Genomic DNA, 16,885 nt, shown 5'->3' with positions numbered 1-16,885 from the left:
ATATATAAAACTGAAAAATAGGGCTGGAGAAATGGCTCAGAGGTTAAGACCCAGATTCAATTCACCATGTGAGGACCACATGGTAGCTCACAACTGTCCGTAATTGTTTCCAGGGCTTCTGATATCCTCACAGACGTACATTCTAGCAAAACACCAATGTACATAAAATAAAAAAATTATTTTAAAAACGCTTTAAAAAAAAAAAGAAAAGAAAAACCCTGTTCCAGCACTAAGGGAGGCAGAGGCAGTAGGATTTCTGTCAGTTCAAGGCCAGCCTGGTTTATAAAGTGAGCCCAGGATAGCCAAGGCTACACAGAGAAACCAAAAAAAATTTTTTCCCAAAAACCGAAATTTTAAAAATTAAACAAACAAACAAAAAAGCCACCCTGAAAAATAAATCTTAAGATCACCTGCCTATGTCAGAACCCAGGCTTACTCCCCAGACTCCAGCAAATAAACAGCTAAACAAGCTCATCACGGTGACACAAATCAAGCTACTTGCCAAACCAAAGTCTTCTAAAGAGTCAAGACAAGCCACACATGGTAGTGCATGCCTGTAATCCCACCACTTTGGAGGCAGAGGCTGGAGCATCAGTGCTGCAAAGTAAAGACCAGCTTGTCCTGTATAGACAGCCAGGGCTACACAACAGGAAAAGGAAAAAAACCATGTTTTACATTTTTGCAAATCACTGAATGCCTAGGGAAAAAGAAGACAGAATCTGAGGTCTGTTTCTCCATTCAACTGCTTGTGATATGTAGTTTGGGCTGAGGCATATGAAAAATAATCTCACAAAGACATGTAACTAGAAAAAAAAAAAAAGAAATCATAGCAGCCTTTCAGTTAACTGTATCCTTTGATACTTGGCAAATGGCAGTTTCTTAAAGGTCAGTTTTAATGTAGAATCTATCATTAAAGATAGATACTCTGTTGGTCTATCTTGCAGTTTAAATGGTTTTTAACACTGTAAACTGCTCATTTAAAAACCACTGGTTCAGCTTTCCTGGACTTCCAAGTGTCAAACATCTTTTATTTTTAAAACTTTATCATTGCTACCCATAGCACCAGAAAAAAGTAAAAGAAAAAAAACAAACAAACCACACAATAAATCTGAGTAATTGGGGGAGGGGGCACATTTCTTCTGGAAATCCTTACCTTTACCACTGACAAGAAATATTTGCCAATCAGATGTGACAAGCTCACTTCTACTTTTGCAAAAAGGTGTCACTTCATATATGGTTGAGGATGGGGAAAAAAAAAAAGCTCAGTGGTTAAGAGTAATGGCTGTTCTTCCAGAGGAGCCAGGTTCTATTCCAGCACCCATCTGATGGCTCACAACCACCTGTAACTTCAGGTCCAGGGAAGCCAATGTCCTTTTCTGGCCTCTGTGGGCACCAGACATGCAATTTGCACAGATGTACATAACACACTGAGTTATCATTTTCACCCAATTAAGACATCAAAATGAAAAAAGTGATCAATGGTAAGTACTGATGCAGATGCATGAAACTGGAAACCTCACGCATAAAACATAAACCAGTGGTTGTGCACACGCACTCCCTCTTACACACATATACACTGAACACAAATGCTGTGAACAGCATGATTCATAGTAACCTAAAAGCAGAAACCGAATGTCCACCAACAGACAAGTTTTAAGATATACACCCATGGATTATTACTTAGTTATAAATAAGGTACTAATACATCTACAACACACATGAACCTTGAAAATACTGTTGCATGGAAGACAGGCACAATAGGCTATGCGTCACACAATTCCACTAATGCAAAACGAAAAGCAAATTCAAAGAGAAAGATAAGGCAAGTATGAGAAATGGCTGAGAGGGACTTGGTATTGGTTGCTTGGGGTGATGAAAATGTTTTAAAAGTAAACAGATTGTAACTGCACAAGTCTGTGACTACAATGAAAACTACTGAGTTGCATGCTTTAAAAGACAAATTTTATATGTGGATTAGATTTCAATAAAGCTATTAAAGTATATGAGATGATTTTAAGCACTTAAATTTGATCCCAGTTCCCAGAGGTAGAAAGAAAACCAGCTCCTTCTGAAACCCCACGTGTGAACAATGGTACACACATAACTGGCCTGCATTAACACACATAGAATAATTTCTTTTAAATAGCTATCACCTTTTAAAGTTATGTAACGAGTAACAGTCAAAATTTTATAAACATTTCTACTGACTTATCAAATTAAGTAAAACTTAATTTTTCTTTAAGAAGCACATAGCCATGAATACAACAAAAGCACGGTTTAAGAAGTTTTTCCTTCCTTCCTTCTTTCTTTAATATATGTACCTGTGTCTGTGTATATGCACACACGAATGCGCAGGTACTTGCAGAAGCCAAGATGTCAGACCTTTAGGATTTTGTTTGTGAGCCACCCAACAAGCTGGGATCATAACTGGTCCTCACATAGAACAGCAAGTGCTCTTAACCACTCAGTAATCTCTCCAGCTTTGAGTTTAATTTTTAACCCATCAGTCAGTATGAACACAAGAAAAAGGCAAATAATGTTACTAGGAAAAGGATTTCTGAAAGAATACTCAGGCTCTCTAGAGCTGCACAGATCAAACTTTGAAAAATTCTATTCTAAGTTGGTCAGTGATAGCAAACACCTTTAATCTCAGCACTCAACAAGCAGAGGCAGGCAGATCTCTGTGAGTTTGAGGCCAGATTGGTTTAGAGTAAATTCCAGGGCTACAGAGAGAAAACCTTGTCTCAAAAAAAGGAAAGAAAAAGAAAAATTCTTTTCTAAACCAGTTTCAGAAAACCCAGATATAATAGTGTCTAAGTGCAAATCTGAGACTCAAGGACAATCCCACCTTTCTAAGCAATATATCACAAATTCTTAACACCAAGGGAAGAAAATGGGGAAAAGGGAATCATTAAAAGTGGTGGTGAAAGTTACTTCAAACACTCTAGTTCTGTGCCCCAATTTAAACAGACTGGAAAGTTTTAACAGTATAATCTCCACAGAAATCCAAATGTGAAGTAGAAATAAAGTTATAAAAGTCAGAAATTTGGGGGCTGGAGAGATGGCCCAGAGGTTGAGAGCACTGGCTCTTCTTCTTAAAGGTCCTGGGTTCAATTCCCAGAAACTACATGGTGGCTCATAACCATCTATGATGAGATCTGGTGCTCTCTTCTGGCATACAGGCAGAAGACTGTAAAAGTAATAATCTTTAAAAAAAAAAGTTAGAAATTACTGCAAAAACAAAAATATTCATTGTTATCTAGACAAATAACATTAATATGGTAACAATGATGCTACCTTTTTAAGCTTCATTATTTAATTGTGCTTGCAAAGCATTCAATGTCAGATCTTGACAGTTTCTACTGTACATAGTTACCTAGTCCAAAATCTCCATTTTATACAATGAAAAAAATTGAATTTGCCAGAGAAAAATAGTTAGGCCAAAATCACATATCTAGTGGCTGAGACAATTAAGTACTCCTTTAGCTTCCAGCACCATGTTTTATTATGCCAACTTAATACCACACCCAAATACAATATACAGCTAGACATAGTGGCACACACCTTGAATAAGCACTGGGTAGACAGAAGTAGGCAGGTCTGAGTTCAAAGCCAGCTTGGTCAACATAGCAAGTTCCACCACAGCCTTGCACTAACTAAACTAGCATCTCCACCTAAAACAAAAGTCAAACTCATCCCATATCAAGACCAATAAATACTCTCCTGCCAAATATTAAAAAAATGGTAATACCCAATAATACCAACAAGATGCCAAAACAAATATGCCTGTTGTAGGGAAAAAACAAAAAACAAACAAACAAAACACACCAAATGTCACTAGTACAATAGAAAATTTTTCACTTCAAGTATACAAAGTTTCAAAACCAACAATTTGATAGACTATGATGTCTCCTTATACATAAAAACATGGATGTAGCAGCTTTAATGAATGGCAGATGCTGTTGAACAACTAAAGCAAAGTTTTCCTGCTTATTATCATTGTACTTTAGTGGCAGACCATTAAGACTCACCTGCAGGACTGTCAGCATTCTCTCCTGGATGTAGCTGTATACCAGTAGAATCTATAGAATTTACTGTAACTGTCTGTAGATTTGGCAACTGACCAGTGCTTAGACTAACTGGAGTTGAAGTCAAGGCTCCACCTGCTGCGACTTGACCAAGCGTGAGTGTCTGAACAGGCGTCAAAGTTATTTGTTGGGCAGCGGTATTCTGTATTTGCAAATTCTGCAAGTTCTGGACCCCTTGTACTTGAAACGTTTGCCAGGTTATCTGTCCAGAAGGGGTCACTGTCTGTGCCTGAATTAAAAAGGTTCCAGGATTCAGCTGCAACTGAAGGTTTTGCAAAGCCTGTTGTGATATGTTTTGACCACTGGCTTGCACACCATGGATTGTCTGTGGTGTAATACCTTGCACAATTTGGGCTTGACTGGTTGGCTGCTGAGAATCTTGAAGTTGTAGATGTTGTACAACAGGCTGTGCTGTAGAAACCTGAATATTCTGAGCCTGTGTCTCTTCAGAAACAGGCGACTGGATATAATTTCCCTGAAGATCTGAAGAATGGACTTGCCCACTAGCAGTAGTCAAGCTATTTGTGTTTTGCTGTAATATACCTGTACTATCTATTGTTACAGGTAACTGTGATGAAGAGGATGTTGGCACAAATAAATCTGTATCAGCATTCGTTTCATTAACATCAGGAGAAACCCGCTCACCAGTCCTTTCTGAATTGTCTGAACTATCCATAGCTTGTCCTGTGTTTATCAAATGTCCATCGGCATTAATGCCTGCAGTCATTGTCTGAGAACTTCCCGAGAGTCCCAAAGAATCTAGATCGACACTATTGATTGGTACAAAGGTAATATTTCCTGGCAGACCAAGAGGCACATTAGCAACTACTTGAGTTTGGCCAGGAAATGATGAACCACCAATTGCAACTCCCTGAACCTGGACTTGACCAGTCTGTGGTATGAGATTCTGGATATTAGCAGGAGGTGTTCCAGAGGCAAGTAAGGTTTGATTAGAGCCAGGAATGATCTGAATTTGGCTGCTGTCTTGATTTATACCCCCATTGTCTGAGGAGCCTGTGAAGCCAATCTGAACCTGCTGAGCATCTGTTGACTGAATCTGTGGTATTACTTGATACTGAACATTGGACACTGTACCATTTGATGAATCTGATCCTGGTGCAACTGAAAATATTTGTTGATTCTGCAAATTCTGAAGGGGAAGGACATACTGCCCACTTGAAGTAGCAGCACCTGGAATCTGTACTAGATTACCAGCTTCATCTTTTATAGTTGTAGGTGTAGCTGACAAAACCTCCCATCGGTTTGGTGCTCCTCCTAACTGTGCAGAAGCCAAATCACCTGTCTGGATGAAGAAAACAAAAATGTTGTGATGTATTTACAGCATTTTAACCCAATTTGCAAAAAACCCCTCACCTAGTACAAATCCTATTATGTGAAAAATGAAAGTCATCTTAGTAACACAAGAGTTCCAATACAGCAGTACTGTTCATACAATAATTTTCAGTTCTTGCTGTAAGTTACTACAAACATAGTACCTAATCCGAATGTTCTAAATTATATCACAACCACACTGTTTGGGGGGGGGGGGAGGGAAGAAGCAGGCAAGGTCTCACTATGCTGCCCAGACTTATCTTGGAAATCTCATATCCATGTGATTCTTCATTCTCTGTGAAAACAGCTGAGCAACTGGAACTACACAGGTACACCCTACAGTGCCTGGCAACACAAACTCATCTTTTAATCATTCATCTATAATCTTTAAACTGTACAAAACAGAGGGGGCGTAAGCAAGATTATAAACAGGACAGAGTTCAAAGAGTATTCAACCCACTAAAAATACTTAAATAAGACACCTTTATTCCTGGCACTTGGGAGGCAGAGGCAAGCGGATCTCTGAGTTTGAGGCCAGCCTATTATACGGAGAAACCCTGTCTCAATTAATTAATTAATTAAAATGATCCCAGGCAGACTGGAACATACCTGTAATGCTAACATTCAGGAGACTAAACTAGAGGATTGCCTCAACTTTGAGACCAGCTGGAGCTACTGAAGCAAGCCTGGGCTCTACAGCAAGACTTTAAAAAAAAAAAAAAAATGACATCAAGTGCTACTGTGGGAAGACAGGAAGACACACACAAACACCATGGTGTTTGTTACCAAGCACTGAACTGGGGAGTGAATCTGAGTATTAACTACTATGTCACAAATCTTAAAAAGCTCTAATTTTATGACTTAAACTACATATTTTTTCTTTAGGAACTACTGGGGTGGGGGTGAAACCTTAAACAACAGCAACAAAAACCACTTAGCAGTTGGGAAATGTCAAGGCTCCTACCTGCAATCCCAACACAGGGGCAGTGGAGACAGGGTCAACTGGAATCCAAGGACAGCCTGGGCCTGTATCAAGTAAGGCCTTGTCTCACAGAAAAGCAAAACTTAATGAGGAAAGGTAACTGTGATTGTCCTGTGACTACACAGCAAAACAGTCAAATCTGTAAAGTTTTACTACTAGCTAAATGCTGAAAAAATACAGAATGCGGCAGTACCTATTACTCTAAAATGGCAGTAGAATATGAAGCATACATGATGTTTTACATTCTGTAACTCACAAGAATCTGAGCTGTCATACCCATAGTTTATAGATTCAACATTAGAAAAATGCCAACGTAGGCAAATAGAATGAAGAAAAAAATTCCTACATGACAAGGTCAACGAGTAGCTTTTTTTTTTTAAAGAAATAAAAACAAGGGTATCTGACATATGGGCTTTTCTTTTATGCCAAGTACCACTGCTACACACTCTAAAGCAAGCCTGTGGTAGATGCTATTGCTAACATCTATACTTGATAGATGAGACACAAGAGACAAGTCACACAGCTATCAAACAGCAGCCGGTAGGTACTACTAAGGGTAAGCCTCCCTCTAGAAGCCAAGGCCCGCCAGCTACTGCTCTACTGTCGCTAATGACCAGGAGTAAAGTATACGAAGACCAGGCATGAAGACACTGGGAAGAAGACCCCATGTGACTTAGCCACATCAAAATAAAGCCATCATGGCCTCACTTTATGACAGATTTATTCGTGATTTTTCAATAACTCTATACATGTCACTGGACAATGAAGATATACAAACACAGCTTGCCCAGCAATGTCAAAGTAGATATACGACTGAGCATCAAGGAATCTCTGTATGATCCAAAACAGCATGTCCACTTCTTTTTGAGAGGAAGTCTGTCTAGTTTACAACTTACACTAACTTTTGTGGAGAGTTTTTTTTTAGAAGTGACCGTCTTAACATTTTATGGTAACAGATTCCCCTTGAGAATGTAGTGAGACACTAAGAAATGTACTAATCAATTTTCATGCAGTTGAAAAGTCTCTATTTCAAAGACTGAACCACAGTTCACCTTTGACATAATGCAAACATTTGAGAGTATCTGTAATGATGAAATAAGCATATACAAGCAAAACAATTAAATCTTTGTCCACAAATGGTCACAATGCTAGCCAAGCAAATGTAGACACACTTGCTAATACAATGTGAAAAGTGGTATATATTAGCCACATAATCAAAACACACAGGAACACAGAAGATGGGGATGGGGATCACCCACACTAAAGATACTTTGGGGTCATATTAGGGCGTAAATTTTCCCTTTGGTCAGTTATAGACAATAATAAAGGTAAAGAGACAATAAAATCCACAAGACAAAAAGAAACCTAGAGTTCAAGAGGATCCAGGAAATGTTTATATTTATTCATAGACAAAAGCAACAGGGAACACAACCGGACACTTCCATCAAGACTTGTAAATGGCTTTGTAGGCCATGCTAAATTGTTTGGACTTTATTCTGTAGGTAATAAAGGTTTATAAGCAAGTGATTGGTACAATCACATCTGTATTTTATAAAGATAAACCAGTGAAGGAGAATGACATAAATGCGGAAGAAAATAAAGAAACTGAATCCACTACAAACCTCCAGGCCTGAACTGAAATAAACTTAAAACTTAATCTCCACTGTTTATATCAAGGGCCAGGCAGTAAAGTCACTTTTGGTCAATTCTGATTTAGAACTGAAATTAGAACCAGAAGTAATCTTCTCTAACATTATAAAACAATTTTAGTCTTATTTTATATAATATATATATTATATATAAACATTTTATAATATTTATTTATAATGTTTATTTAGTCTTTTGGCATTTTAAGTAAACTAAAATTTTCTTAGTCTATTTTGTATTAAAATCTGCATAAAAATAAACAAAACCCATTCATCACCTTATTATTGTTCACAACTGTCAAATTTTCAGCTTGCACTAAATTCATAAATATTCTAGGATTTCAGAGAGGAATACAGTACTACATTATAAGCGAATTTTACAAAACTGTTATTTTGTCCATTTCCTTTTAGAAATAAAATGACTAATGAATGATACCTAAAGCTACAGATAGGTAATTTTTTACAAGCATAATGAAAAAGGTATTTAACCATGAGTGAACAGCTTTCTAGTCAACACATTCCTTGAAAATAAACCGGTACTCAAGTAGCAAGTCTGCATACATACTGTCATGCCCTTCGGAACTAACTAAACTACAGTACCAACTTCCCACAATAGAGGCAATTAAATTAAGGAGGAAATCTTCCTATCAGAGGTAAAATAACATATTAAAGCATTTGTAAATAAACCTAAAGTGAAAAGTATACTTAAAAAATATATTATATATATATATCTTTAATATTATATATACACTTAATATTATATATTTAATATTATATATATTTAAGTCCACGTACAGTGACTTCATACCTGTAATTCCAAACACTTGGCAGAAGAGCCTCAAATTTGAGGCCAACCTAGGCTATATATATGAAGTCCCTATCTTAAAAACAAAAGAAAAAAAGAAAAGCAAACTATAATATATATGCACACATGTACGCATATGTGCAAAGCATTATGTATTTCCAAGTTATTATTTACTAGAACTATGAAATCAGATTTTTAAAAACACCCACTAAATACCTGAAACAAAGTATACACTTTCTGAATAAGTGTGTATTAGTTTCAAATAACCCAAAAGAAAGTTATAGAAAGTACATATAGAATGAAAGAGCTATCAGTAAAACTGAGATATTAGCACCGAAAGAACTATAAACCAGTTTTAAACTTATTTATGTAATTCCCCAATGAGCAAGTTCCAAACAGCTCAAATATCACAAAGCCTGAAATTTGAAGATCTTTCCTTCTTTTATGACATACCAAAGGAAAAGATCAAGTATACTAAATACCAAATGAAGAAAAGATAAATTAGAAAGTCACCTAATATCAAAAGACAGTAACAGGAAATACTACAAAAACAAAGGGAAGCAATAATACAAGCCAGGCAAGACCTTGGGTTGGCTTACACGTCAGATCACCTTCTATGTAAGTTTCCAAAGAAAACTAATATTCTCATTAGGAAACAAACAAGTAAAACATTTACCATCAAAGTTGGTGTGGTAAATGGGGGAGGAGGCACTGCTCATTCTCCCGTGGCATATACACATAACAAGGTAAAAAGGACCATAACCTACTGACGTTTTGGGTAGCACACCCAATGATGTTGCTATAGCAATTAATGACAAGGGCATTCTCCAACGCAACTGGGCATAAAAATGACAGGGTGGAGATTGAAGGAAAAAAAACAAACAAACAGGATTTGTCTTCTTAGACTGTACCAGAGGAAAACTCTTACTGTATTTTAAAAGAACAATTAACTTCTCAGACTCCCATACATGGCTTTATAAAAGCCAGACAGAAGGATGTAACTGAAAACCAAAACAAGTGTGAAACCAAGGGGGTGTCAAACATAACACTCTTGGGCAGACACTCCAGTAAAATTTCAATTAGAACTCAGACTTAGGACCCTGTAAGGTCCTCCCCACCCTCAATGTGGGGAGGTAGAACGGAAATCAAGGCTTTGCAAATACTAGAAGAGCACTGTCACAAAGCTGCATCCTAGCCCGCAGGTCCTAATGGCAAAATATCCTACTCTTAAAATGAAGTAGTAGTCACCTTTTAAATGTGCCAATATTGACCTGCAAAACCAATGAACACGAAATTTGTAACTTAAGCAGATGAGTCTTATAAAATTCGCTTGTATAGTTTATTTCACTAAAATACAAATAAGATAATCCACAAGTTCATCCATGTAACTTTGACAAGTTAACATATGTGCAGAGACCTTGTATTTCCTAATTATTAATAGTAAAATACGAAGGAACCTTTATCACCTTCGAATGTCCATGTTACAGGCAGATGGACCTGCTGGGACTGTCTTAACCTCTGCATCAACACCCGTGGCCGGGATCAATGGCAGTTAAAGCACATCTTCAGTGAACACTGGCTTCTCAAGGTACTTTTCATCTTGAAATACCAAGCTAAACTGGCATCAGGTTGAACATCTGCACCTGACTTTAGCTCTTTGTTAGGGATCTTGAACTACAACCTAGATCAGAAAGGTCTACTAATGCCTAATAATAGGAAAACTGGCAAACCCTAAAATCTGTTGCTACTTCAGTTAGTATAAATACCAATATTCATTTCATAAATTTAAAAATGTGCCATAATGAGGGAAAAGCTGGGTGAAGAGTATGTCACTGATCCTGCATTTCTCGCTTTGCTATAAATCCAACATTCCACAACTTTTTAAAAATACAACTTTCAAGACACTTCAGTCCTCCAATGATCTCCAACAATTTGAGAGTACTTAAGATATATTTAAGCATAGTTTTAATGTTGAAAATATCCCAGTGAATTCATCCGAATTCATTTATTTTCTGGAATGTTCTGAAAAATATTTTGCATCACTTTTAAACTGGAAATTAAATTGTTTCCCATTAATGTTAAGACAAAAATCAGACAGCTTATGTTTTTCATCTTATTCAACTTTCAGCTCAGTTTATTTCAACTTTGCTCAAAGTGAAAAAGTTGAAAGAACTCAGATTTATCAAGCATCAAACATGCTCCAAAAACTACAAGTCTGAAGGCTTCTCTAGCCAAATTGTATTTTTGTTTTATTATCACTGTTCCTAATGAGTTCAGATTGTTCATCTGGCAAAAGTGTGTTCTTAGTAATGATTTGATAGCTTAGAGAACCCTCCAGAAGCATGGCAACACTACACACACGCTGCTGAGGTCAGTGTACTAACCCCTCCCCTCACACTCTGCAAACACATTCCTAAACCCTGCAAAGATTTCCTAGAAATATTTTACTGTATTTAAAGTATTAAAATTTTACTTCTGAAGTAGTTTACTAAAGTAGCCAATAAACTTATTTTGGCACTTTGGGACCGGGGAAATATAACTTATTTTAAAAGGTCACTCATGTGCCTGTTTGTTTACAAATAATTTTTCTCAAACAGCTTTTTATATTTTAATCTGCTTTAAAAAAAACATTAAAAACACTCCCATTGTCCACAGTGTCATTTAAGACTGAAATTATTTACCAATAATATAATACTGAATGCCTAGTGTACAAAAGCTAACTTTTCTAAGTGACAGTTAAACTTCTACGAACCACCTCTAAAACCTTAAGTCTTGAGAAGTGTTTCAACTATTTTAATAGGTGAACACACCTTTTCACAGTGAGCTAAAAGAGCAGCAATGATCCATACAAATGTAAAACTCACTGTCTATAGCACATAACTTTACACTGAGTCTTTATGTAAGACTTCCAACTTCTCTCCATCCTAAATTTTCAAAAAGAATCCCAACTATCACACGAGTTATAATAAAAATGAAATTTTGCCAACCAACTTCTACTCGAAGTATGGAATGCACTAACATGCATGTAAACTAAATGACTTGCATCTACTTTCTGTTTCTAAGACTGATATTCTAGCAAACTTCAAAGGCTGAAGTAATACTATCTAACTCCAAAACTTCTACAGCCTCGAACTGTTTCACTTGGGCCTACTCAGGAAAAACCAGTGCAGAGTTGTAGTAGTTGCAAAAGCCAACTGTGAATGATCAGGTTAGAAAAAGAAGGCAATGTGAATAAAAGCGTTCCCTCCTTCCTATGAGAGAAAAAACCTCTTTAAACGAACCACGGCCTACATTAACCAACATCTGGGAACTTCAGCCAAACAGCTCCAGATTCAAAACTCCAGACACTGGGGCCCGGCCTGGTGGGTGATACTGCGCCCGGCCGATAGGCTGTGCCTGCCGGGCGGCGCGGCGAGCGAGGGAGATCTCAGCCCTGCCCCGACCCATCCAACATCCATTTTGGAGAGCGGCGCCCACCTCCCCCGCCCCCGCCCCCCCTCAGCCTTCATCTTGTGAGGAATTTCGCGCGCGGGGCGGCCGTGACAACCTCCGGAGAGCGCGGGCCGGCCTGGGTGCCCAGCGCGGCGGCGGGCGGGCAGGAGAGCGCGGCGGGAGCCGGCGGCCCGCGCGGGGCGGCCGCGCGGCGGCGGCGGGAGGCCTCGGGGCCGGCGGGCGGGAAGGCGGCCGGGAGGGCGAGCGCCGGGCGGCCGGGCGCGCCGCAGGCCCGGGATGGCGGGCGCGGGGCCTCGGCGGGGGCGGGCCGCGCGCGGGACTTACCGCTCCGGCGGCGGCGGCGGCGGCGGCGGGGACCCCGGCGGCGGCGGCGGCCGCCTCCTCGTCGTCGTCGCCCGGCGATGGCGGCCCTATCTTGCTGCAGGTAGCGGCCAGCAGAGCGAGCGGTGACGGCTGAGTGTCCTACCCGCGATGGGCGGGTTCAGAGAGGGAGACAGGGAGGGGGTGGCGGTTAGGGCCGGGCCCGCTCGCACAGGAAGTGCGGCTCGCTCCGCGCCTCTCCGCGCCGCGCCGCGCCGGCCGGGCCCGCGCTCGGCTCCTGCTGCTGCTCCGGGTCGGCGGCGCCTCTCCCCGCGCTCGGCCCGCGCCGGCGGACGGGCTGCGCGCCGGGCCTTCCCCTCCGCCCGGATCCCACCCCGGGGTGGGCGCGCACACTGGCAACACTCACACACGCACCGGGAGGGGGAGGAAAAAAAAAAAAAAAGGCGGCGGGCGGGCGGGGGCGCGCGGGCGGGGTCGGAGCGTTGGCGCCTCGGGCGGGCAGCTCCCGGGGCGGGGGAGGGGCGGGCGGGCGCGCGCGGGAGGGAGGGAGGAAAGGAGGGAGGGCGAGGGGAGGAGAAAGCGGCGCGCGGGGAGCCCGGCCGCGCTCAGCCGCTCCTCACCTGGGCCGCCGCCGCCGCCGCGCCGTTTCCGTGCTGCTGCTGCTGCTGCTGCTGTTGCTGCTGCTGCTGCTGCTGCAGATACTCGCCGTGGCCGCCGCCGCCGCCGTCCACGTCCAGGGCAGCCATTTCCTCTTGTTTCACGGGCTTTTCGGGAGCTGCAGGCACAGCGCGGGGGGGTTGTGGTGGGGCGGGGAGGAAGGCGGGGAGGGAGCAGGGAGGGAGGGGGCCCGCGGGCCGCGGCCACCTTCGCGCCGGCCGGCCCCGGCCCCTTCCCCTCCCCCCGGCCGCGGCGGCGCGCTCCCTCCTCCCCTCCTGCTGCCCCCGCCCGCCGCGGCTGTAACCCTCCTCCTCCTCGTTCCCTCCTCCTCCTCCCCGCGCTGCCCCTGCCCCCTCTCCTCTCCTCTCTCCTCTCCTCCCCTTTCCCTCCGCGCCGCTCGCTCCTCTCGCACCGTCAGTCACTCACACACGCCCGCCCGCCGCCCGCGCCCGCACACAGGGGGATGCGCTCCCGGCGGACTGGGCCCGCCCGGCCCGAGCCCGGCGGGCGCTCGGCGCTAGAGGCTGGACGGCTGGACGCTGGCTGGCGGGGAGGGAAGGGAAGGCGGCGGGCAGGGCGGCTCTCGGCCTCCGCGGGCACTCGGTCGCACACTCGGGGCCGGCTGTGGGCGGCAGTGGCGGCGGCGGAGGCAGCAAGGGTTGCTCTCTCTCGGCTTTACGTACCGGTCATAGTGTGTTTAGGACAGCTCAGGCGGGGCTCCCCGCCGCCTTACACATGGTGAGAAGCGAAGGCGGCGGCGGCGGGAGAGGATGCGGGAAGCGGCGGCGGACACGGCCGGAGCGGTCCGGGGATTTTTTTTTTTCCTATTTTGATTGACTGTGCGGGAAACACAAAAGGTGGAGCCTCCAGCCCAAAAGGGGGGAAGAGGGTGACAGCCCGCCCGGAAGTTCCGCCCCTCTTCCCGGCGCTCATTTGCCAGCACGCTCGCCGTCGGCTGCGCTCATTGGTCCGGACGCCCGTCCGTCACTCGGCCAGGCGGCGGGCTTCCTGTTTGCCCCGGGGTGGAAGGGGAGAGACAATGAGCGGCCGTGGCGCTGTAGGTTCCCGAGAACGGCCCCGGCTCGCGCGTTACCCCGCTGTGCCCGCCTCGTTCTTCGGCTGCCGCTGCCAGGCCCGAGGCGCAAGCCTCTTCCACTCGTTGACCCTTCCAACGGGCCTCGCCGAGCTGTCAGGGAGCTGAGCTGGGGAGGAAGTCCGTCCCCGGTGGCTCCGGCTCCACTCGACGTTTCCTCCATTCTGGCAGCCGCCTGGGCTGGATCTCCCCAGGGCCAGGGCTCTCGGAGCTGCCTCTTGCCAGAGCTGCCAGGAGGCCACCGCCGCTCAGCCCTAGGGCTGCTGCTGCGGTCGCTGCTGCTACTGAGCAAACCGGACCCGCCCCATGAGCCCTGGGGGAGGGAGCTGGTATTGGGGGAGACACCCCCTCCGAGGCTGGAGGAGGACTTTTTCCACACGCTTTCAGCTCTCGGATGCATAGTCGGATCCGTCGCCTTCCCATCCCCCTCCCCTTAGCCCCTCGTTTCCAACCACCTACTTTTATGGATCCTGGAGGCAGGTACTTACTGTCAAAAAGATATGTAGATATCTCCAGTCCCTTCATAAAGGGACAGAAGTTTTAATTCTGGCCAGTGATATCAAAACAGGCTTAGCTACATTTTATTTAATGAGGCACAATAACCTTTCAAAATTAGATTGCAGCACACACTCCCTGCTTCCTAATCCTAAGAAAGCCAGTCAACTGCTAACATTTGTTAAAATAGTAAATCTCACTGAAGTGCCCTTCCCCTTGGGAGCGTTTAGGTACCCTTTTTACTTAGTGATTTAGGTTAGCACTCCTTCCTTTGACATCCTTAATACCTTGCTGTCATTCAGGAGAAAAATGCTCAGGTTCTCTGTTCTGCCAACAAGAGACAGAACAAGACAGAACGCTGCTTATTAGCTTTAGATACATTTGCTTAAAAGAAAGGTTAAATTTAAGAGTAGGGAATACTATCCACAATACTTTTATTGGAAATCTGTCTCAAGAATAAACGTTCCAATTACTGTAGTTATTATATATTACACTTTGTATAATAAGGTTGTAAAGTTGAAGCATTTAAACTAGCACTTATGTGCACTTACTTAAAAGAATTTCATTTAAAAAGAAAAGAGCATGCATCTCAGTTGCAGAAGCCTTACATTTGGTATCTGTATCCATAGGTTGGAAACCCGTACTTTTTGTGCAAGAAATTACCAGAGAATTGTTCTGGTAATGCACAAATAAGAAGAAATTTAAGATTCTAAGTCCAAGGACAGGGTTCCTTTCTTTTAACGATAGCTTCTGGAGGTCCTATAGTTCACAAGAAGAACTGCTTTTAAAATTAAATAGCATAAACGTGCGCTATTTACATTTTTTTAAAATGAAAATTAGGATGTGCTGATTGGAGGGATAGAAAAAGAGGGAGGGACTAGTGAACGAAAGAGCAAGATAGAGATGAAACCCAAGCTTATGGGTGGTTCAGAGTCGCCTCTTTGTCCCTGGATATCTCATTCCCTAAAATGAATATTTTGAACATTTTCTGATTTCGGGGAGAGGGGGGTTGTTTGAAAAAAAAATTTTTTTTTCAGGACAGGGTTTTGTTGTGTAGCCTTGTTTATCCTGGAACTTGCTCTGTGGATGAGGCTGGCCTCAAACCCAAGAGAATCCACAAGGCTGTGCCTCTTGAGTGCTGGAATTAAAGGCATGTGCCACCTCCACCTGGCTTTTTCTGGTTTGGTTTGGTTTGGTTTGGTTTGACAATGACACCTGTTCTCTTTCAATTGTGGCATTCAAGAACAATCTACGGGGGTCAAAAGAAGATAACTCAAACTAGCTATTTTGATGCAAAGCTCTTAAAAATGCATATTACAAAAGTATCACTCACTACTAAGGTGAGATTCAGTAGACTTCTCCAACCACACTTGAAAGAGTTACTATTACAGACTATCTTAAGATGACAGAAAACAAAATGGTCTCTTGAAAGAATACTTTTTTTAACTAGTGTAGACACACTCAAACCATATACAAAGCATAAGGCCTATATTTAGGTAATACACACATGTAGTAACTAATATAGTATAATTCACAGTGGATTAATGTTTTGGTGTAGTCATTAGAAGAAATTTAAAGTGTATCAAATATCGTGAATAAACTTCAAAACAATAGTCAGATCTGTTTTTCCCGTCCTCATGGCTTGGCCCAGTTTCTTGTCGTGTTTCCTCTCAAGATTTTCACAAGCTATTCCTGGCCAAGAAACAAAACCAGATCACCCTATTCCCCAGTAGACTAGGACAAAAGTTGGTAATAACATCAGCTACAACTCCAAGAAAAGGAAATCAAGCTGGGCTGTAAGGTAGCTCACTGAACAACAGGAATATTTATATGGAATTATGGTCAACAATTAGCCTTACCATATCAAGCTGAAAATGTTGGTGCTATCTGGACAGTTGGGCATGTTTAACTGGGATCTGATTTTTTTTTTTTTTTTTTTATCTAGACCAGTTAGTTGGTTCCAAATATGTAGAGCTTTGGACTGCTTTTTAAAAATACTGAGTGAACACAGCA

The 16,885-nt window shown here is 42.7% G+C and overlaps 1 protein-coding gene across 2 annotated transcripts in view; it reads right to left on the bottom strand.

Annotated features, from left to right (window-relative positions):
- The window catches only part of Sp3 (Sp3 transcription factor), a 39,927-nt gene extending 25,275 nt beyond the window's left edge, over window positions 1-14,652 (bottom strand). The window contains exons 1-4 of one of the 2 annotated variants that reach the window (XM_021654847.2): window positions 13,968-14,652; window positions 13,248-13,402; window positions 12,631-12,768; window positions 4,032-5,391 (exon numbers count right to left, since the gene is read on the bottom strand). In XM_021654847.2, the coding sequence (XP_021510522.1) occupies window positions 4,032-5,391; window positions 12,631-12,768; window positions 13,248-13,402; window positions 13,968-13,974 (1,660 nt within the window). In that variant the 5' untranslated portion in view covers window positions 13,975-14,652. The remainder of the gene's footprint in view (window positions 1-4,031; window positions 5,392-12,630; window positions 12,769-13,247; window positions 13,403-13,967) is intronic. The other variant, XM_060390451.1, reaches the window with a different exon arrangement.
- Window positions 14,653-16,885: the final 2,233 nt, after the last annotated feature.

This window comes from Meriones unguiculatus, chromosome 8 (assembly GCF_030254825.1).
Source record: "Meriones unguiculatus strain TT.TT164.6M chromosome 8, Bangor_MerUng_6.1, whole genome shotgun sequence".
In the NCBI taxonomy this organism is placed as follows: domain Eukaryota; kingdom Metazoa; phylum Chordata; class Mammalia; order Rodentia; family Muridae; genus Meriones; species Meriones unguiculatus.
Note: the sequence above shows the minus strand (reverse complement) of the source record. Positions and strands in the feature narration are given on the sequence as shown.